This window comes from Mus pahari, chromosome 8 (assembly GCF_900095145.1).
Source record: "Mus pahari chromosome 8, PAHARI_EIJ_v1.1, whole genome shotgun sequence".
Lineage (NCBI taxonomy): Eukaryota > Metazoa > Chordata > Mammalia > Rodentia > Muridae > Mus > Mus pahari.
The window spans coordinates 91953645-91974072 of record NC_034597.1 but is presented as its reverse complement, the minus strand read 5'-3'; the positions used below and the strand labels follow the sequence as shown (position 1 = coordinate 91974072).

General features: G+C 37.8%; 1 protein-coding gene across 2 annotated transcripts in view; it reads right to left on the bottom strand.

The window, feature by feature from the left end:
• Positions 1-606: 606 nt before the first annotated feature.
• Scel (sciellin) overlaps positions 607-20428 on the bottom strand; it is a 99988-nt gene continuing 80166 nt past the window's right edge. Inside the window, exons 25-31 of one of the 2 annotated variants that reach the window (XM_021203754.1) lie at positions 13515-13577; positions 10642-10734; positions 9614-9685; positions 7657-7731; positions 5045-5153; positions 2933-3035; positions 607-1566 (exon numbers count right to left, since the gene is read on the bottom strand). In XM_021203754.1, the coding sequence (XP_021059413.1) occupies positions 1550-1566; positions 2933-3035; positions 5045-5153; positions 7657-7731; positions 9614-9685; positions 10642-10734; positions 13515-13577 (532 nt within the window). In that variant the 3' untranslated portion in view covers positions 607-1549. The remainder of the gene's footprint in view (positions 1567-2932; positions 3036-5044; positions 5154-7656; positions 7732-9613; positions 9686-10641; positions 10735-13514; positions 13578-20428) is intronic. The other variant, XM_021203755.1, reaches the window with a different exon arrangement.

Here is a 20428-nt window from a genome sequence, read left to right as displayed (position 1 = left end):
CTTTCTGCAGTCAATTTCAACTCTAAGAAAATGATTTCTTTTGATCCACTCTGATAGCATGTAATAAAAGAACAATAAAACATATGGCTCAATTACCACTGCTTCTCATCAAGCGTGAATTAATGAATATCAAATTATTATTAATTGTTTTTTTTGGCTCCCTCCCCACAGGACAATTATATACTGCTGAATTTTGATAAGCACTTTGTGTTTAACACTTTGTGGACCAGTGTCTAAGAGGAACAGAGGCATAAAATTATTACACAGGAGAATAATTATTTAAATTTATCACTTTGCTAATCATGCAGTCATATTTAATTTCCCCAGGAATTCTACACCCCAGCTCAGCCCAGTCACTCTTTCTTCAAGAAATAGTTGCCATGTGCCTATAACATACTTTATATGTTCAATTTTTTTGATGTTAGCAATAATAATGATTTTGTGTATGAGTATTTAATTTCCAACTTCTTAACAAAAGACTTCTTTCAAAAGGAAAGTTATATTTTAAGCAGTTAGAAAATAATTAACTCTCATAGTACAGAATATAGCTTGTGCTCAGTATGACTGACGAAAAACAATGCTAATGAATGATATGCGAACATTACAGAAATTGACAGTTCATTTTATTGTTGTGAGCCTTCTATAAACATAAACTGTTCATAACATGAACTTACACAATGTGCTTGCAATACGTAGCTATTATTTCTCAGATTATTTGGTCACCCAGATTTTGAAATACATGCAAAGAAAGTTTAACAAATTACACGTTATCTGATTTTTACCTATCACCCATAGAGCTACTGATTTCAGTTTTAAGACTACTCTTCAAAAGCTATGACTGTGATAAACTGAAGGATGACACTTAGGTGAAATTATTTATATTTCCCAATATAGCTAACAAAGATACCAACATGTTTCTAAGCAGGAAACTCAAATCTCTTTTAGATTCAGAGGATAGGAAAAGCAAGGAGGGACTTAGAAATCATTTTGTTTAATATCTATGGTGTCATAGATAATGTCACAGAAAGTCTGGAAACTTTAAGTGATTTTTTTCTAAGGTCCAGACAACTTGGAACATTGATATCTTGAACCAAAAATTTAAAAGAAAATTTCTACATGTGTTTTCTTTTGTAGAAAAAAGAAGTATATCTTGCTTCCAGCAGGCTATTTGTCAGGGTGTCAATAATGCTCTAATGCAAATTATTAGGGGGATGTAGGTGAGAAGATGAGAAACTGGGTTATAATGGAAACCAAGATGAACAGCCAAAAATGGTGCAGGGATGGCCTGCTCAGGGTTGAGAATGTTCAGGGCTGTTGACTTTGGTAACTAAACTATGTAGATATTTTTTTATCACTAAACCTTGCCAGATACCAGATGATTCCTTTCACGTATGTGACCTTCTTCAATGTAATTAGATTATTTGTGCAACAACAAAACTGTTATTTTGATACAAGAGATGATGTTCAACGTAGATCTTTTCTAGATTACATATTCTTAAAATGTAGCTTTAAATTCCTCAACAAAGGTGTTCGTCTTCATTTCTATGTGTTATTGAATCCATTTTGCTGAAAATTCAAAAACAAAGTTAGTCCCATAAATCAACACAAAAATAAACCCACGATCAAAATTAGAAAAACCGCAATCATTCTCCCTGGGGGGTGGTACTGGATTAAGCATCTCATCATCCTTCTGGTCCTGAAGTCTTCACTGTGGCGTCAGCCAATCATGAACTGCCACACATGGGCTGTGCACAGTTAAGAAACAAGTTAGAGCCACAGCTTATGAATATGATTTTTAAAAGGTATTACTACCCAGTGTACAAAGACAGAGGGGAGGACACACGGACTTGTGAGCCTTTGCAAAGCATGCCCCATACATCATGTCAGGGACTCTCAGGAGTGAAAATTTGGAAGAACCCCATACACACACAGAATGGGGCAGAATACCGGATTGGCTAGAACTGCAAAGTCAACATGGAAAGTGGATGCGAGAAATAATCTGGGGAAAGCAAAGAGGAAGGCAGAGGACAAATATAATTAAGCTTATTCTTGTAGTTGACTCTGATGGAATGCGAGACTCTGGATATTTTTCCAGATGTAGCCTCCCAGTAGCTCATTAAAGCTCATGAGTTTGTCATTAACTTCTATGCTTTTGATCCTGTGGAGGAATCCCACATAATTTCATTCACTACACCAACATCGTCAAGAATAAAGGTCCTCTAAAACATGGAGACTCCGGACTGCCCCTTCAATAGTGATTTGTTTTTCTTATTCTCCTTATTGTCGAAGTTAAAAATAAGTTGAATGTACTCTCTTGTAACAATCAATTAAATTTTATAGGATTTTATTTTCCAGACATATTCTACATGTGTTTTAGATCAGCACTTAAATTTCTCATGCTTAGTTAAAAATGCATACCCATAACATCTTGCTTTCTCCTTACTGATGCTAATTAAGAGTCTAAGCTATAGTAACATTTGGTCTTGTAATGTTTTTTTTTTTTAAAAAAATGCTATATTTAACATAAAAATTAACTATTTCAGGTAAAAGTACCATTAGAAGGCAAGGATTATAATTATGACTATATCTAATTGTATTTTCAAATGAAAATACAAAAGTGTACCCACAGAAATGATTCAACTTAAATAATCATTTAATCAGAAAAATATTTCTGTTTCACAAACTGGAAAGTTATATAAAATAAATGGTCCTTTATTTATACCGCTTTCTGACTGATACAAAAAAATAGTATAAATATTGACAAATGTATATCATAAACAAAATACTGCCACAGTCTAACTATCTGCTGCTTACTTTTTCGTTAGCTATAATTAATAAAGTATTGAATACTATTGAAATACTTCATATTTAGCAGTACTACATACTTGCCAGTGTTAGTAAGAATGCTTGCTGTGCAGAGCACAACACTTACCCATCACTTTAGAGTAGCAGGGCTCACAGTGTATCGTCTGCTTATAAATCCAAATACTGTCCCCTGCCTGTAAATTTTCCAAAGGCTGTTTGCATATTTCACACTGAGGAAAACAACACAAGTTTATATTAAAGACTGAGAATGTATCCTCAAGGGAGTAGGGACAGAAAACCTTTCAGTTCTGAGACGCCCCTCTGTAGAACTTTCCACAGCATCCTTCTATCTGCAGGCCTAGTCCAGAGAGCCTTCCCAGGGAAGTTTTCTACACAATGGAGCCAACAGAATGGTTCACAGATTGGCTATGCCAAGGACAAGCGAACCATCCATTGTCTCAAACAATAAAGCAGACTTGTGTTTATCCTTTGTTTCCACAAGGGAGAGCTGCGTGACTCAGGCACAACCTGCCAAACTAAAGGAATTGCTAATCATACAGGGGTGGGGGAGGGGTGTGAGGAGTTGCACCAGTTACAGAGCGGGAAAGGTTGGCCTCCATTTTTCTTAGACATGGCTGCTGATTGGCCAGATTTAAAAAGACTGGTTGGCTTTCAAGATGAATCACTAAAGCAAATTGTCTTTGATTCTTATATTAAACATTTAAACTAGTTTAAGTGGTTCTCTGTTACACTGGCTGTAGAGCAATCTGTCTTTTTCTCTGAGCATGAGGCATATTTTTGTCTGTCACAGTCTCTAATACGTCAAATGGAAATGAATCACATAAAATGCAACGAATGGAAGTTATTCCTATTTACCAAAAGCAATAACCAGAAGAATTTCTATTTTAGAAAATTTTATGCATACCAATTTAAAAATCTAAGAGTATAAACTTTTATTTAATGGAGTATATTTTGCAACTAGAAATACTTTCATCTTATGGTCAAAGAATTGCTTAATTTTCAGATTACACTTTTATAATCCTATATTGTGCTATGGTTTCATTTGCCTATTTATTTATTTACTGGAATCACATGTGCCATGAGACTCAAGAGACAGTCAGTAAACAACTTGCGGGAATTTACTTTTTCCTTCCAGAACGTGGTCTCTAAGGATCACACTTAGGTCCTCAGATTGGCTTCAGGTGAGACACATGCTGAGCCATCCTGCCAGCCTGGATATGTGATTTTATATTAAAATAATTTTATATTAAAATAATGCTCCATGGTTTTGATTGTTAGGTAACTGGTGGACAAACCACCAAATGGACACAGTCCTTTATCTATTTGACTAAAATAAATAATTTACATCTACTATAGAATCCCACCATGAGAAAGGACTTAGGCTTTTCACATTGGATGCATATAAGATAAATCTAAGGAACTTCTAAAACAACTAGTATCCAAAAATAATGTCTGAAACCTTAAATTTCCTGTCTGTGTATTCTAAGGCTTTTCTCTCCTAATCAGTCTTTATGATTTTGTGCTTGCAACCAGTGTTGAGAGCCATATCCCAGCCAATGATCTACTTTCTAGCTAAGGAAACCACAGCTGTCATCATCTGATTGCTCAGATCCGCTGGCCACCGTACTGAAGGGCAGAGGCAGAACTGAGATCTTCAGACTCCCAGTGCAAAGCTCACAAAGTCGCACTGAGACATGTGTGAACAGATACAACACACAACCCCAGGTGAGAGGAGCTGAGCAAAACGAAACTTGGAAGTGTTTGCTATTGAACACGTCTGCTACTTGTCCAGCCACAGTGGACCATAGGCTCCACAGCTGACTGCTTAAATCACTGTGAAGTCCTGAGCTCATGACAAGAGCTAGCTTTATGTTCAACAGTCTACTGTCCATGTATGATTCTGTTACATGCATGACGCAATACACTGTTTATTAAAATGTTACAGGAACTTAAGAATGGCAAATGCTTATGTTTTCCACAGACCCAAGTCTCCTAAGAGATGGGTGAGGAAAGAATTCTAAGCCTAAAGCCAAGAGAGTAATTATAGACCTTTGAGGGTGACGCTGCAGAGCACCTAGGGACCCTTGAGCAGCGTGGTATGGATGCGGGTCGCAGAGCATTTAAAGCTTTGGCTTCATAAGCACTTCAGTAGGTGTATTTCCCTTGGTGGTGTGCCACCTTCCTCACACTCGGTAACACTAAGTGAGCACGCGCTTACCTTAAAGCAGGTGGAATGGCAACAGATCTGTAATTCATCTAAAATCATCTTGGTTTCCACCCCCAAGGGCTTGCGGCAGTAAGTGCACATGTCTCTTTCAATGACAGACCTGTAGTGACGATAGAATTAAAAACATTTAAAATTTGCCGTCATGTAGGGGCAGGTATGTGCCCTCTAAAGTCACATGAGAACATGTTGATCCTGACGGCGCTTTAGGATGTAAGAACATCAAGGAAACAACACACAGGAAAAGCCTCACGTGATTCATTTACCAGCCATCAAGAGCAAGGGCAGAAAAGGGCACTCAGTTTCCCAGTTAAACTAAATCAGAAGCATTCCTTGAAGCCAGAAGAACATTTTAACGAGTTCACATATATCTCTCCATACACTGCATAGGGAAATTGGACAGCAGATTAATGCAAATTTTCATTTCTGAAAACATTCAATAGGCCCCAAATAGAACTCCATTTGGGGCTGTATTTATAAACTCAGAAATGATGAATCTGTACAGAGTCCTACTAACAGCGCCTGTGGTACCTTGGCAGGAAGTAGGATATGTGGATGCAGATCATTAGGGGATACCGATCATGACAAAATTAATTTATCCTCTAAAGAAATGAAGGACCCTGCTACAGATTGATGATGGGAAAAGTGGTTTTTCTTACTTATTTTAGAAGCTTAATCTTCAACAACAAATGAACTATAGATATTATCAACAGTCAAAAATCTGAAATCATACCAGTAAAGACTCTTTTCCCTTTGAAAGTTCTTAGAATTGTCTAAAACAGCTCCCAGTAGATTTTTCTGGTTTTGCGTGATTATTAGCATGCAGGTCTAAGTATCCAGAATAGCATACATGAAAAGGTAATGAAATGAAAATACGCAATACTTATACAGTGCAGGCATACATTAATTTTGTTATGATCTGCATCCATGTATTCTCTTAACGTGCTATGAGAGAACTATTTGGATGACTCTGACTGTACATATAAATAATACACATTGAACAATACTCCTACAGCATATGATGCATTCTTGTGTTTTACTATAAAAACTCAGTTCATCATGAGAGGATGGGATTTTTATCTGCATGCCACTTTATAGAAAAGAAAACAGGGACATAGAACAGCAAATGCGCTGCTGCTCACACTCATCCGGTGAGGAGATCTGAACGGGGTGATGCAGGGGTGTTGTCCCTGATGTGTGCTGGGCTTGCCCAGGCACTGCCCTTCTGCCACCCAGTGAGAGTGTAAGCAGAGAAAAGGGAGTTGGTGGGGTGGGGGGAGAGAAAGTAGAGAGGAAAGGCATTAAGAGTAGATAAAGCTTGTCTGCTTTGATGCTTTCAGTCATTCTAATTACATCACTGTAATCACTACAAACACACATATAGGTATATAAAGATTTACATATATGTAAATCACACATATAAATTATATAGCTTCATATATATGTGCAAATTGCATAGTGGTTGTTTATATATATACACTTATAAATATTTGCAACTTTAAATTTATTCTACAGCTACTTACACACACATGACTGGCAATTATTTCCCTATAAATTTTCCATATGTTTGTGTATGTGCGTGCATGAGCATATGCATATGTGTATGTGTATATGTATGTAACAAAACCCCTCATTTAAGAGCAAAAGCACAGAGAATAGAATTTCTATATTGTTATTTTATTCCACAAGCACTGATAAAGGGTCAGAAATACAAAGAAGGAAGAAATGGTCTCTTCCTATGAGATGGTCTTTGCACTGGCGAAGCCATGGCCACGGAACGCCATCAGAGAAAGGACAGCTCTAAAGTATTTCTCTTAGCAAGTGGGATGCGAGCTTATAATTTCAAGTATCACTTACTGTGTGCCTGTTAGGTGCTAAGCACTGCATTAGGAGCTGAAGCTACACCTAAAGATGAGGTATGTCCTGACTCCAGACAGTCACGCCTCCAGCCCCTGCTAGCCACGCCCTGCTAGCCACATCCTAACAGCGGAAGAACATGTCCTTGTATAACAGCTGTTTCTAGAAGTTGGGTTGAAATGCTAATGGTGTTGACTTACTTCCCTGGAGATCTGCAAGCCCTCCCTCCTGGGGATTACCTGGGGGAGCCCATGAATCTGAAACAATGAGGGGAAAGTCACAGGAAGAAAAGGCCTGGGGTGGACAGTTCTCCACATTAGATGCATACTCATCCTAGTCCTCCCAGAAACTGAGTCCAGAAGGTGTTGGGCCAGGAAATCCATGCAGGGCAGACTAATGAAGCAACAAAGCATGGGTGTTTATAATGCTGCAGGCTAGGGACATCAGGGAATCGCCTGCAGAAAAAGGACTGGCCAGGGAAGCAGTTTGGAAGGCACAAAAAGGTCTTTTATAATAACATACATAAAAACCAGATCGCAACTAGGAAGCAGGTGTCCAAATGCAGAACTGTACGGTGGTCTGTCTACCAATCAAATCCTGCCTGTCTACCAATCAAAGCCATCACCAAAAAAGGACAAAGAGACATATACATATATGTTTAATCACATTAAAGTGTGTGCACATGTTTGTGTGTATATAATGTGTGTATATCCACTTTGTGTCTAAAATGGAGCTACAAGCATACTCACCTATCTGAAGTTGAATAAACGGTTTGTATATATTTTCCTGAGATATTTTCCTGATATCCATCCTTTGGCGATTTGCTAAAAATGGACATATAGTGACATGTGAGAATCAGAATCGGAACTTTTTTCTCTTTTTTGATGTAATTGCCTCCACACAGGTAAGAAAACACACATTCCCTAACACACTATTATTAATTATTTGTAATATTGCAAACACAGATGGTGTCCTTACACCTTAATTTTTTTTAATCTGTAGAAGTAATGACAGAAAAAGCCCCCTCAAGTCAATATGTGACCAATGGGAACAGAACAGGCTGAGACAGAGTCTGAGTAAAAACAATGGACACCATCATTTTTCACATGATCCGTACTGTTCTCACTTACTTGCTAAAATAAAGCTTGCTAGTCCTGAGGTACAGGCCTGCAGTCCCACCTGCTTTGGAGGATGAGTCAGAAAAATCACAAGTTCAAGGTCTGCCTAGACGACAGAGTGTGCTCAAAGCCAGCCTGGATAAATAGCAAGATCCTGTCTCAATGAAAATTATATAGGAGGACAGGAGAGACAGTTCAGTGGTAAAGAGTTTGCTTGGCAGATGTAAAGCCCTTAATTCAATTCTCAGTACTACAGAAATTTACCAATTAAGGAATTTAAGTAAGTAAAATAGTCTAACATAAATACCAGCGCACCGGCATGCACGCATGTGCACACACACTTGAGTGCCTTGCCAAGGCTGTCAGGTTAGTAAATGACAAACAACTCAACCCTGAACCTAACTCCAGAGACGTCCGTCACACTATAACCATCCTGCCTGTGTTCAAGAAAGCTAGAGATATTTGAAGGCCATCTATGTCACGTTAGGTATTGGTCTGACATAATACAATATTATCTTTTATAGTTACAATTCTCAAACATACATTTGCATCAAAAATAGGTTGACTGTGTTAAAATAGAGATAGTCCGAACCCCAATGGCAGAGTTTCTGATTCTTTAGGTCTAAGGTGGGGCCAAGTAAGTTCCACTTATGACAGGTCTGAAGTGATACTGTTGAAGCCAATCTAGAAACCATATGTGATAATTGCTGCCTGTATATACACACACACATGTTCTAATAACAAATATACAGTTGTTTATAACAGTAAATCATAATCAACATGGTTAAATTATTCAAATGTGGTTTAGTTTCTGTACTTGAATAGACAAAGTCAGTGATTTTAAATCAACTATTTAATAAGTAAAAAAATATGGAAATAGTGTTTAGTAGACTACGTTTAATTCTAGAAATTTACCGTTTCTTGAAAGTTGATAGCACAGTTGGTGGCCTTTGTTTAAATGAGACACTTCTTTAGAAAGGAGAATGTACTGAAAATGTGGTTGGTAACCATGGGGTTACCAACATGCAGAAACAGATTACTATGTAAGTGTAGAATAAACACCTGTTCCTTTTATCCCACTGGCCAACATTTCATTTCTCGTTTTTACTGTCTATCATTCTCATGCTATTTATCTGTTATCAGGTTCTTTAAGATTCAATATCTACTTATTGCTTTAGTTTTTTCTCTTAAATGTTTTATCTTTTACTTTAATTAAAATATGGCACAGATTACAATCAAGGAACCATGAGAGCGATATGGAAATTAGGAGAAAAGTTACTTTGGGAGCTGCGTGTGTAAGTTAGACACGAGTTGAGCCAAGGAGGCACTGAGTTGCCTGTGGGAACTGCCACGCACATAGATTTCCCTCAACTGTTGTTGTCCTGGGCTTCGTTCATGTGGACTCACGCATATCATGTATGCCTATGCCACCTCTGTCTACATCTTTGTGCTTTGCTTCTATGTTACCCTATAATTAGGCCAGTTCTCATTTTTAGAGCATTCCCTGAAATGGTAGCACCTCGTGTGTGGTACTGACCATTTCACAGCTATGACAGGAAGTGAGCTCTCTTAAGCACTTTCCTATTACCTGTTCTCCACATATGTCCTTGTATAAACAACAGTGTCCTTGGGCCCAGCAGTCTTGGTTCCAGAATTGGAGCTGCAATAAAACCATTTAGCTTCATGTTGAAATGTTACTTGTGTGGATGATAAAAACAAAACGATTTTATAATTAAATGCAAAAGATTATATATATATATATATATATATATATATATATATATATATATATATTCCTTCTAAACCAACTGTCAAGTGTCATTAACGAATTCCTGCAGAATTTTCCACCTCTCCCATTTAATTACAGACATCCACTGTCTTGTCCTACTATAGGATTATTGTGAAAACTGATGATTCAGTAAATTCATCTTAGAGCATGAAGATCATTTGAACGATCCATGTGCTGTATGTTAGTGTCTGGTTTCCTAATGCTCCATTCATTTCTAAGCCTTATATTTCTCCCATAAACTTTAAGTTCAAAGTGGATTTTGACTATTTAGACCTTAGATTTAATGCTACAGTCAGACAGATCTAGTTGAAGAATGTGAATGCCATCAAGTCCGAGAAATAGTTCAATAGGTAAGAACACTTCTTCTTGCAGGGGACCCAGGTTCAATTCCCAGCACACATTGGATGGTTCCTAATCACCTGTAATTTTAGTTCCAGGGGATCTGACCATGTGTAGACTCTGTAGGCACTAGTACATATGTGATGCATCTACATAAACTCAGGTATATGTATATATATATATATATATATATATATATATATATATATATATATACACAAAAAAAAATAAAATAAATAAATGTCTAAAAGAAGTTGTCACTATCAGGGTCACAATCATGTTCTGTGTAATTGCAGACTTTAAAGCAACAGCTACATTTTACATTCTTCTACATATGTCCCAGCAATCACTGAGTTGCTAACTCAACATTTTGATATAAGGGTAGTTACATATAGAAAGTCTCGGGCTTCAAAGACATGATTAGCTTGCTTACAAATAAATAAACACAAGGATCTTGTGGTCATTGGTTTTGTAATTGTCTATAGTACCTGAGGCTGTTTCTGGCTTCGTAAGAATAGACCGAGGCTCTTGTGGACTCCTTGAGTAGACTGTTAGTCAATCCATTGGCTTGGTCATCTATCCTGCAAGAGCAAACATGTGTTTGGCATTCAAAATCAGAGTCACTTAGGCGTGTTTTTGCTCTATTAAAATGTTCCTTGGTGGACAGTATTTCTCTACCTCTACCTGGTTTCTGCACAGGTGCGTACAGAATACAAAGTCTGCTTCACTGACTCCTCTGGTTCCACAGACATCACTGTCTTACTTTCAAGAATAATCCACAGACACAAGCCATATTACCCATTGCCATGACAGAATGTATATTCATCAAGGAGAAAACCCATTGAAAATTGGTACCTTGATCGTTTTTCACAACAGTGGTGCCGTTTAGAAACCTTCCTTTGTACCACATATCTAAGGATTCATCACCTTAATGAAGGAGCCAGGGGTTGTTTTGAGACGTTTCAGTTCCCACTTTGCTTTAATGAAAGGTAATACTTTGAAGACTGCAAAAGTCTGACCTAGATTTCTGCTGATCTAAAAATGTCACCATGTTTAACAGAGCATAAACACACTCAATTTCTCCCAGGGAATGGAGGAAATTCTCAATAAAAAAAAAAAATGCGTGAAAATTGTAGCATTTTTTTCCTCTTCTGTGTTGGTAAGTTTCAAGAGCAAAGGCATGGAAACCTACAGCGGAGTTGAGATGTTTGCAAAGCCTTCTTTACAGACACACTGTCTGTGGGTGGGGTTGTGCATTTGTGTGATTGTTCCCACAGAAGCCAGAGACAGCAATCCCTCTACAGTTGGAATACTAGACAGTTGTGAGCTATCCAGTGTGGGTGATGAGACTTAACTCTGGTCCACTGCAAGAACAGTACATGCTATGAACTATTGAGCTATCTCTCCCGCCTTGTTCCATATAACTTTTAAAGAGGAAAATGTATTAATAGCACATCTCTGATACACACACACACACACACACACACACACACACACACACACACTAATAAAATAAATAAAAATATTAGAGGAAGGTACCTGAAACTATCTTAGGTTTTAAACTATTAAAAAATTTAGCCTTGGCTAAATATATACTAAAATTTACAGGTATGAAGCTATAAATTGAGGTTAGCATGACTTTTCTCTCCATTTTGTTCAAAACTTTACAAAGGTGTGCGATGTGTTTATTTTAAATGCATTAGGCTGTAACATCATGCACTTAAAGCCATTATATTTATGTGATTCTAAATGTGTGTACACATTTCAATGTCAATAAAAGTTTGTGAGGAATTGTGCTTGTAATGAACATATTATGTATTCATTTAGAATAAATTACTTTGCATTTATTTATCCTTAAGCATCTTGCTTTAAGGGAGATGTTTGGTGAGTAAATTTTCAAGTTATGGCACTGAGTGAAAGGGTGAGATCGAAACTATTACAGGTTTTCTCATATGATTATCAGGCTATATATCATCCCAAGAATAATAAACTTATCTCAGAACTGTTCAAGAATATTCAAATTTAGTGATTTCTTAGAATTCATCAGACTCCGGTTTCAAACTCTGGCACCAGTAAGCAAATATTAACTCTACCTAAATAACTTGATATGCACTGTAAAGTCCAACTTAAGAAATGCATAGCTTCAAAGAGGAAGGCTATGAGTGACATCCTAGTGCATTTACATTGTCTTTATCTGTGCAAACTTAAAACCTCACCAGTTTGTAAAATGCACACACAGGAGCAGTCAATAATCTGTAAACACTACTGTTCTCAAATGAGTTGTGTTCCCTAAAATTCATACATTGAGGTTCCAATCTCCGTTCAATCCTTCCTGCAAGACCTCGTTTCATGAACATAAAATGAAACAGCTCTTAAATCAACTTAAACGGAAAGTTCCTGAACAGCATTTAGTCACTCAGATTGTTTTCATAACATTGACCACTTCCAAATAATGTTTGAATGAGGTTGGTCAGGTGTTAGTCCTATGCAGTTCCCAGATGTGGATGTGTTTCCGGGAGCTGCAGATCCTACTAAACATTTTCCTCTCTCATTCAATCAGAGACTTCAATGGGGTCACAACAAAAAGACACAAATGATCCGGAGAGCAAGAGAAACATAAGCTCTGTCTGAACCAAGGGCATTTCTCAGACAGCCTGGGGATAACGAGCCAGCTCTTCTTTCCTTAGCCAGATCATTCTCTGCAAAAATACCAACAGCCATTATTTCTTACACAATCACAGAAGCTTAAAAAAAAAAAATGACGGAAACACCATGGGACGGTTTAAAATGAGGAAATGAATGGCTTTTTTAGCCCATACATGGGTAGGAGCATTGTTACACATGAAGAAGTTATCACTCCCTCCCTAATTTAACTTGTGTGTAATAATGAGGTAAAGTTTATAACCTAATATTCTTCTTAATGCTAAACCCTTATATTCTGTTGTACAAAGAAATTTCAAAATGAGATTTTGCTTTGTGACGATGAGAAATTTGTGTATGCTTTTGAACAGGTGTTATCCACGGAAGTGAGTCCTGGGTACCTCCTTCAGTACTGAAAACCTGCCAAGCAACGGGGAATAAAAATAGACCCTCACAACCCAAGTAAAGGGCTTTGAATTTTCATGACACCTTTTATACCAAGTAACAGGACTGAGCCACAGAAATGAGAAATTCTAACACAATTAGAACATTGTTAATTTTTTCTGTGTTAGTTATTAAGCATATGATTTTGTAACTTTACTTATTTGGACAGTGTGTATATTTAAATGTCAAAGAGCAATTCAATCCCCTCAAAATCTAAGCAATTACTCAGGTATATATGGAATTCCTAAGAAATAAAGCGGATTACAAACGACCTTACCTCCCATTCTTCTCTTCAGACACATGAGAATGTACTTCAGTTAAACTTTCTAGGTCCTGTTCTCTGATGAAAATAGAATAGACAAAAACAAGATGAGTTACTTAATTTATACATTTGTGGATAAATATGAATGTATGGCTGAAAGGGTAGATAGCGTACTTAGCAATCAATCCTGGGTTTGATTCTCGTACCATTTAAATGAGTGCAGATCTTATAAGTGAGAGAGAAATCACTCTTTAGAAAGCTTGGGAAATCCGGTCTTAAAAAGTGTTCAGCTGCACATCTGCTACACATGTGCCGGGGTCTTGGTCCAGCCCCTGTATGCTCTTTGGTTGGTGGTTCAGTGTCCGTGTGGGTCCCCCAATGACTGGAGCAGGGGGCTATCCCTAAGGCTGTTGCCAGACTGTGAGTATCCCTTCCCCTAACTGGACTGGCTGGTTTGGCCTCAGTGGGAGAGAATACACCTAGCCCTGCAGAGACTTGATGTGTCAGGGCCCCTCCCCCACCCTCTCAGAGGAGAAGGGGAGAGGGGATGGGTGTATGGACTTATGGGGTGGGGGGCAACCAGGAGGGGGGGTCAGTGATTTGGATGTAAAGCGAATATCTTGTTTCTAAAAAGCATATAGCTCACACTGAATGAGCACTTGGCGTACCCTGAAGCACTAACTACACTTTCATGTGATGAGATCATTCTGATCTCAGGAGATCTTGCAGGACCAGCATCTGAAGCTTAGAAAGAATGAGGGAATCTCCCAAAGTTAGTGAACTAACTTACAGAAGAACCAAGAGCAGAAATCAAACTACCTGCCTACGTAAAACCAGTGCTTGGATGTTTTAGCCAGAGATTTAACTCTCACTATTGCATTACAGAAATATAAACCCTCAGCCCAACAACCGAGTAAGAAGTTCACAAGGTGGAGGGAAAGTGTGACGATAAGATGCTTATGTCGTAGCTTGTCTCATGATATTACATCTGCTATGGTTTACTGGGCCCTCTGGAGTGTTGTGAGGCATTCGTCATTTGCATATTAGCATGATATTAAATGATCTTGTTTGCTGTTCTCGTGAATTTGAAAATGTCGTTGTCGTGGCACATAGTGAGGAGCATTGCTTCAGAATCAGAAAAAGTGAAGCCCATCTGACTTCCTTCAGAACGTAATTCCTTAGATTTCCTTTTGTAAAGGAAGCTCCCACTACCCAACACAAGGCTTTGGGGAGGAAAACGCCATGTTTAAACCATGAGGAAAGGCAGTATAAATGACTAACAGTTAATAGAATGTGGTGACGGAAGAGCGAGTTATTGTTTCCACAGTCTCAAGGGACTTCTTCATCTTTATTCAGGCCTAAAATTTCATGTCTTTGAAATAACTCCAGTTCCTAAAATTTTCCCTTCTCCTGCTTCAAAATGTTAGATACAAATACAATTACTCTTCAAAGAATGAACTTATGGATTCTCACTCACAAAGCTAATATTATTAGGATGCAAAATACAATAAAGTATCCTTCTGTTTATGTGGAGAGGGATTTAATACTTCCCTTATAATATTCAAGCCATTCATAGTTGATAAACTATGTAAGTTAGACAGCACACTATAGCCACTTAAACGTCACACTTAAAATACTATTGGTATCCCCTTAAAAATCTAGAAATTTGTTTAAATATTTTTTAGTGTGCATTAACATATTCTAGTGAAACTATTTAAAATATACAGTATTTCAGGTATATTAATTGATGTTTTAATCTGAATGGTGGCATAATATTCATAACTGATTTCCTCCACATTACCAGATGAAGCTGTGTGAGTCACATTATAAATGTGCATATTTACAATGTACACAGAAGTCTTTGAACTTGCCTAAACCCTGATGGATTCTACTACTTATTACAAAAGCTATCTTTATAGTATCAGAGGCAACCACATTATCTTAACAGCCTTCACTAGCAAGTGATTCTTTCCTGGCTTAAAGCTTGAAATACGGAATATCATGGTATTAATTAAAACTGGCAGTAGTAAATGGTGCAAGCTCACAGGATATGGGAAGGTTGGGAAACCAGAATTCTGTACCAGGCAGTTATACATTCTCCACTGGGATAACATTGAAATAACCAAGTGTTACATTGTAGGGAGCTCTGGCTTTTAATTACAGTGTGAGAGGAGGGACCAATCTGGACTTGAGCAAGTATGTGTTGCATAAATATGGGAAGATAAAGTCAAGGAGAAAAGTCTGGAAGAGATTTTCCTTTCTTAGCTTAAGAGGGAACCAACCCTGCCAAGATGACTTCTCACCTCCAGAACTATGAGAGAATATGTTTTATGTGTTTAAACAATATAGTATACGGGTTTTGTTGGGTATCTCTAGAAGTCTGTACTGGGTTCCTCAGCCTAGGGGTAGATAGACGTCTTTACTTCCTCAGAAATATTCCAGTTGTGGCTCTACTGGAATGGATGCTGACCACGTCCGTCTCTGCCTGCACACTTCACTCTTGCTCTTTGGGCGATAGTTTTGAAGGAAAAGCGATTGCTCCACCAGAGGAAGCAGAGGGAGCCAGATGCCTGCAGGTTCAACAACTACAGCAGGTAGCTCAAAAGCTGAGCACATGCGTGCCTTCAAAGAAGATACTCTCCAAGAAATCATATTAGAGGTTTCATATAACTTTTCTTATTTTATTAGATATCAGCACATACCAAGTTTGGTTGGGTAAGCTACAGGGTCTGCTTTATTTGAATAACCTATACCAATAGGTAAAGGGAGCTATATGGTGAACAGCACATGATTTGCATTTTCTTGGGGTGTGCACACTGATGGGTAGCATTAACTCGACCGGCAGATCCAGTAAAAGTTTAGACTGCCCAAACTAAATGATGCAAAAATAAATGCTCTTTAATTGAGATCACATGTATATTGCATGGTGTCTTTTACACTGTGGCAAAAGATAAAAAACTGTGAGTCAAAAGCGTGAGCAATAGATTTTTTTTTATAGAAGTGCAAGCCAAGTGTTACAAGGTTGAGCAAGTGCTCGACTTGAAGGCTTTCCGTGTCTTTTATTTTCGTTTTGGTGGGAGGAATCAAGCCCAACCCTTGCACATTCTGCTCAGCTACATCATAGAATGCCTTTAATGAGTAGTTTTCTAACCATTTAGAAATGACAGGATGTGCATTATCCAAGGTATAAAGCCACACACATACTTTTCAGCATAAGAATTTCCATGTTGTAATAGTGCAATGTGTTCTCCATTGTGTAGAGGTGTATGGGCCCCCCTTACAGGGCCAACCAAGGGAAACTGTGGAGCTTCTCGCCAGTCAGCTTTTCCTAGGACACATTCCGATGCAAGAAAGTTACTAGCTCAGTTCTAAGGACTCTTCCTCCCTAGTGTACATGTAGGAGGCTTTTATTAATAGGGTACAATATGTTCCTCTCTACACTGCTAACTTAATCTGCTTTTGTAAACTATCCAACACATTTACAAAATTAAATAGTTTTCACACCAAAAAAAATTAACTTTTTTTTCTTTTCTGTCAGAAATTGATCTTAGGCATCAGATTTTCAGCTCAAAATGAATCTTCTTGAAAAGAATAGAGCATCTAGTGAAATAACTCACAAAATTCCTAAACTTATTGACACAGACAAGTGAGATGACATATACATACTTTTTCAGTGAGTATTTTATATCCTTAAAGCTTTTATCTTCAAAAATTAGTAGATTTGTGTATGATTTAAATATTTTAACTATAACACATAACTAATAATTTTAGGGTTCCTGAGTCACTGTGATTTCTTGAGGTTGTTGTAAGCAGGAAACAACTATTGGCCCAATTAAACAGCATAACAACTAAAAATCATAACAAAGTAGATTTCTTCTAGTTAATTTAGTTTCAGGGATAGGAGGTGAGAATGTTGGAGAAGCAATATGATACATTTTTACCTAGGTGGACTATCATAGAGCATTGGCTATTCTGAAATTTAGCTTTTTATTCACATTAAATTTGTGAAACACTTAATATGTTTCAGGCATAGTGTCATTAGGTTACTATGCTATACCAAGAAAGAAACAAGGTAATTCCACCCACACCTCTAAAGACCTTGTAGCTAGAGAGTTTGAGAAATACTGAAATTGGTACCCAAGGATACATAGTACCTTCTCTGGCATGGCAACCAGAGGGAATAAAGAGTATAGGCCAGAGAGGATGGGTGGAAAAAGGTTTCACTTGTGAGAGAAGAGTAACAAGACTAGGAAGGGAAATCATGCAGAAACCGGGTCATGGTGGTCTTTGAAGAGTGGCTGTGACTCAATGGTAAAAGAAAAACCCTGGAAGATTGCACTTAGATGAATGACGTAACCAGATTCCTGTTTTAGGAAGGCCACTGTTCAACGCAGTGGACGGATGGGATTGTAGAAGTCATGACTGGCAGCAGTCGTGGTTAGAAGGCTGGGAAGTACCAGTCACTACAGCAGCACTGTGGGAAATGAAGGACCATTTCCAGAGGTTATTATGAGAAACATCCACAGTGATGACTGCTAGATTGATTGGTTACAGGAAGTGAAACAGTGGAGTGGCATACGCCATGTTTGTCTTGAGCAGAAATATGAGAGACATGCAGCAGGGAGATAGGGAGAAACTATCCTCATATTGCAATACTAAAATCTTGGGAGGTATATGTCAACAAACAGGGAAGATATTGACAAATGGAACTCTGACTTCAAATAAAAATTATTTTTTGCTTTATGTGAGTGATGTCCCTTTCCACTAGGAAGTCTTTAATATCACTAGCAATACGAGGTATTCTTCAATACCTATTTGAAATCAGAAGTTTAGAACATTAATAATTAATCTAATTCAGCTTATCAGCTACAGGGGACGACATCTCTCTTTAGTATTGGTTTACATGACTACTAAAAGCCACGGTATTTCTCATTGAGTAAATGGAAAGTCTGTGCATATCTGCATTTGTTCTGGTTGCTGTGTTCTTGGGATCTCGGTGATGCCTATAGATAGAGATATTTCTGATGGATGAGTGAAGTCTATTCAGTCTCTCACTGTGAATTAAATATGCTGGGAATGTCAGAGAAGTCACACACAAGAATTGACTCTCGGCTTTTCTGCTTCTTTCCGAGCAGTGTCTGTGTCTCATGCACGGATGTAAAGGGCTTGCAGTGGCTCACCCCACTAGGGTATGTCTTAAATTTTCCTTTCTTTGCCTACACTGAACTCAAGAGGGCAGCATGGTTACAGGGCAGATACAGGTGACTGAATCAATCTATAAACTCACTCCATGAAAACAGCTGTCTTGTCTGTTTGTCTGCTGTGTGATAATTCTTGGCTATCTATCTTTAACTCTAGTAAACTTTTAAAGAAGAGTGAGGCAAGTTATCTTAGCCAACCATGCTGCCATCATAGATTCTATGGTACCTTGAATTTTTTTTTAAAAAAATTCCTTTTTAATAGTAATCATATTTGCTTAAGAAAAATGTCCTTTTTCTGTGGATTTCTGGAAAAGGAGTTGCTAAAGTAAAAACTACCTTTTGTAAAATGTCCTCTTGCAGTAAAACTAGAGACAAGACTCTTGTAAGAGTTGCCATTGCTGATATAATACAGTTGATGGGGATAGGGGTAAATCAGGGATTGGAAGGCATGTTCCTCTATCAGTTGTTGCATAACATGGCTATTAGACCTATTACTAACATGACTGGTGATCTCCCAGGAAGAAAAAAATCCATCCGAATAATTGGTCTTAAGGCCCACTCAATAAGAGGGAAATTATTTCTGGAACTAGAAACCTAGACATCTTCCTGGGGGCTGGTGTGATCATGGACTTTAGAAAATAATCTACTACCTCACTTGGCTAGACTGGCACAATTCCTTCCTGCATTCTAAATCTTATCCTTATACCCACAGATAAATGTAGACCCTGCTCATCAACGTACCTTTTCCTTATGGCAAATGGAAACCATCACAGAAAACCACAACTAGACATAATGCAGAAATCAACAAATTATGGGGCTCCCAGTCCTGGTGGATAGATCTCTACCACAACTCCTGCATCTATGGCTTATGAAAGGTCATAGAAGAGGTTATAGAAGGATTGTAAGAGCCAGGAAGATTGCTGTGAAACAGTCTCTCCTAGAAATAGCTACACAAGCAAGACTAGAACATTAGCAATATCAACAGATGTGCTAGCTCAAGAGGGAGAAATTTCATGGGGTCGTACCATTAGACCAAAACTATAGGAAACCAATGCCTGATGGGAAAGGAAGAATTAGTTTCTCCTGGGGATGAGCTAACCTTATTGATTATCCAAAGTGGTCAGCCTGGAACTATATACATGCCAACAATGACAGGAGACCCTTGTAGGTTATATTTATATATGTGTACATACAAGTGCATGTGTGTATGCAACAATAATAAAGACAAAGAAACTGTCGATTTCAGAGTTGCCAAGCATGAAAGGGGTTGTGCAGGAGGGGATAGAAAGAGGAAAGGAAAGAGGAAACATATAATTTTACCTTAATAAAAAAATAGCACATGATGGGATAGCTTCAAAACTCAAAGTGTAAGGTCAAGTCCCATGTTGCCTTAACTTCCTCAAAATATTTTTTCTTGTTAATATTATTCATTATTTCATTTCAGTCTTGATACTCATTTTCCTCTTGGAGATAAACCTTCGATTTTATGATTTGTCTCAGGACAAATAAGCCCAAAACTCACTTTGAAACCAAACCATTAGTTCAGGAAGAGAAAAATATATCTCCTTGCTGACAAGAGACACACAAGTTATACATTGGGTGCTTTGAAAACTAAAGAAAACTAAAAGCCTTCCAGAAAGAAAGAAAGAAAGAAAGAAAGAAAGAAAGAAAGAAAGAAAGAAAGAAAGAAAGAAAGAAAGAAAGAAGGAAGGAAGGAAGGAAGGAAGG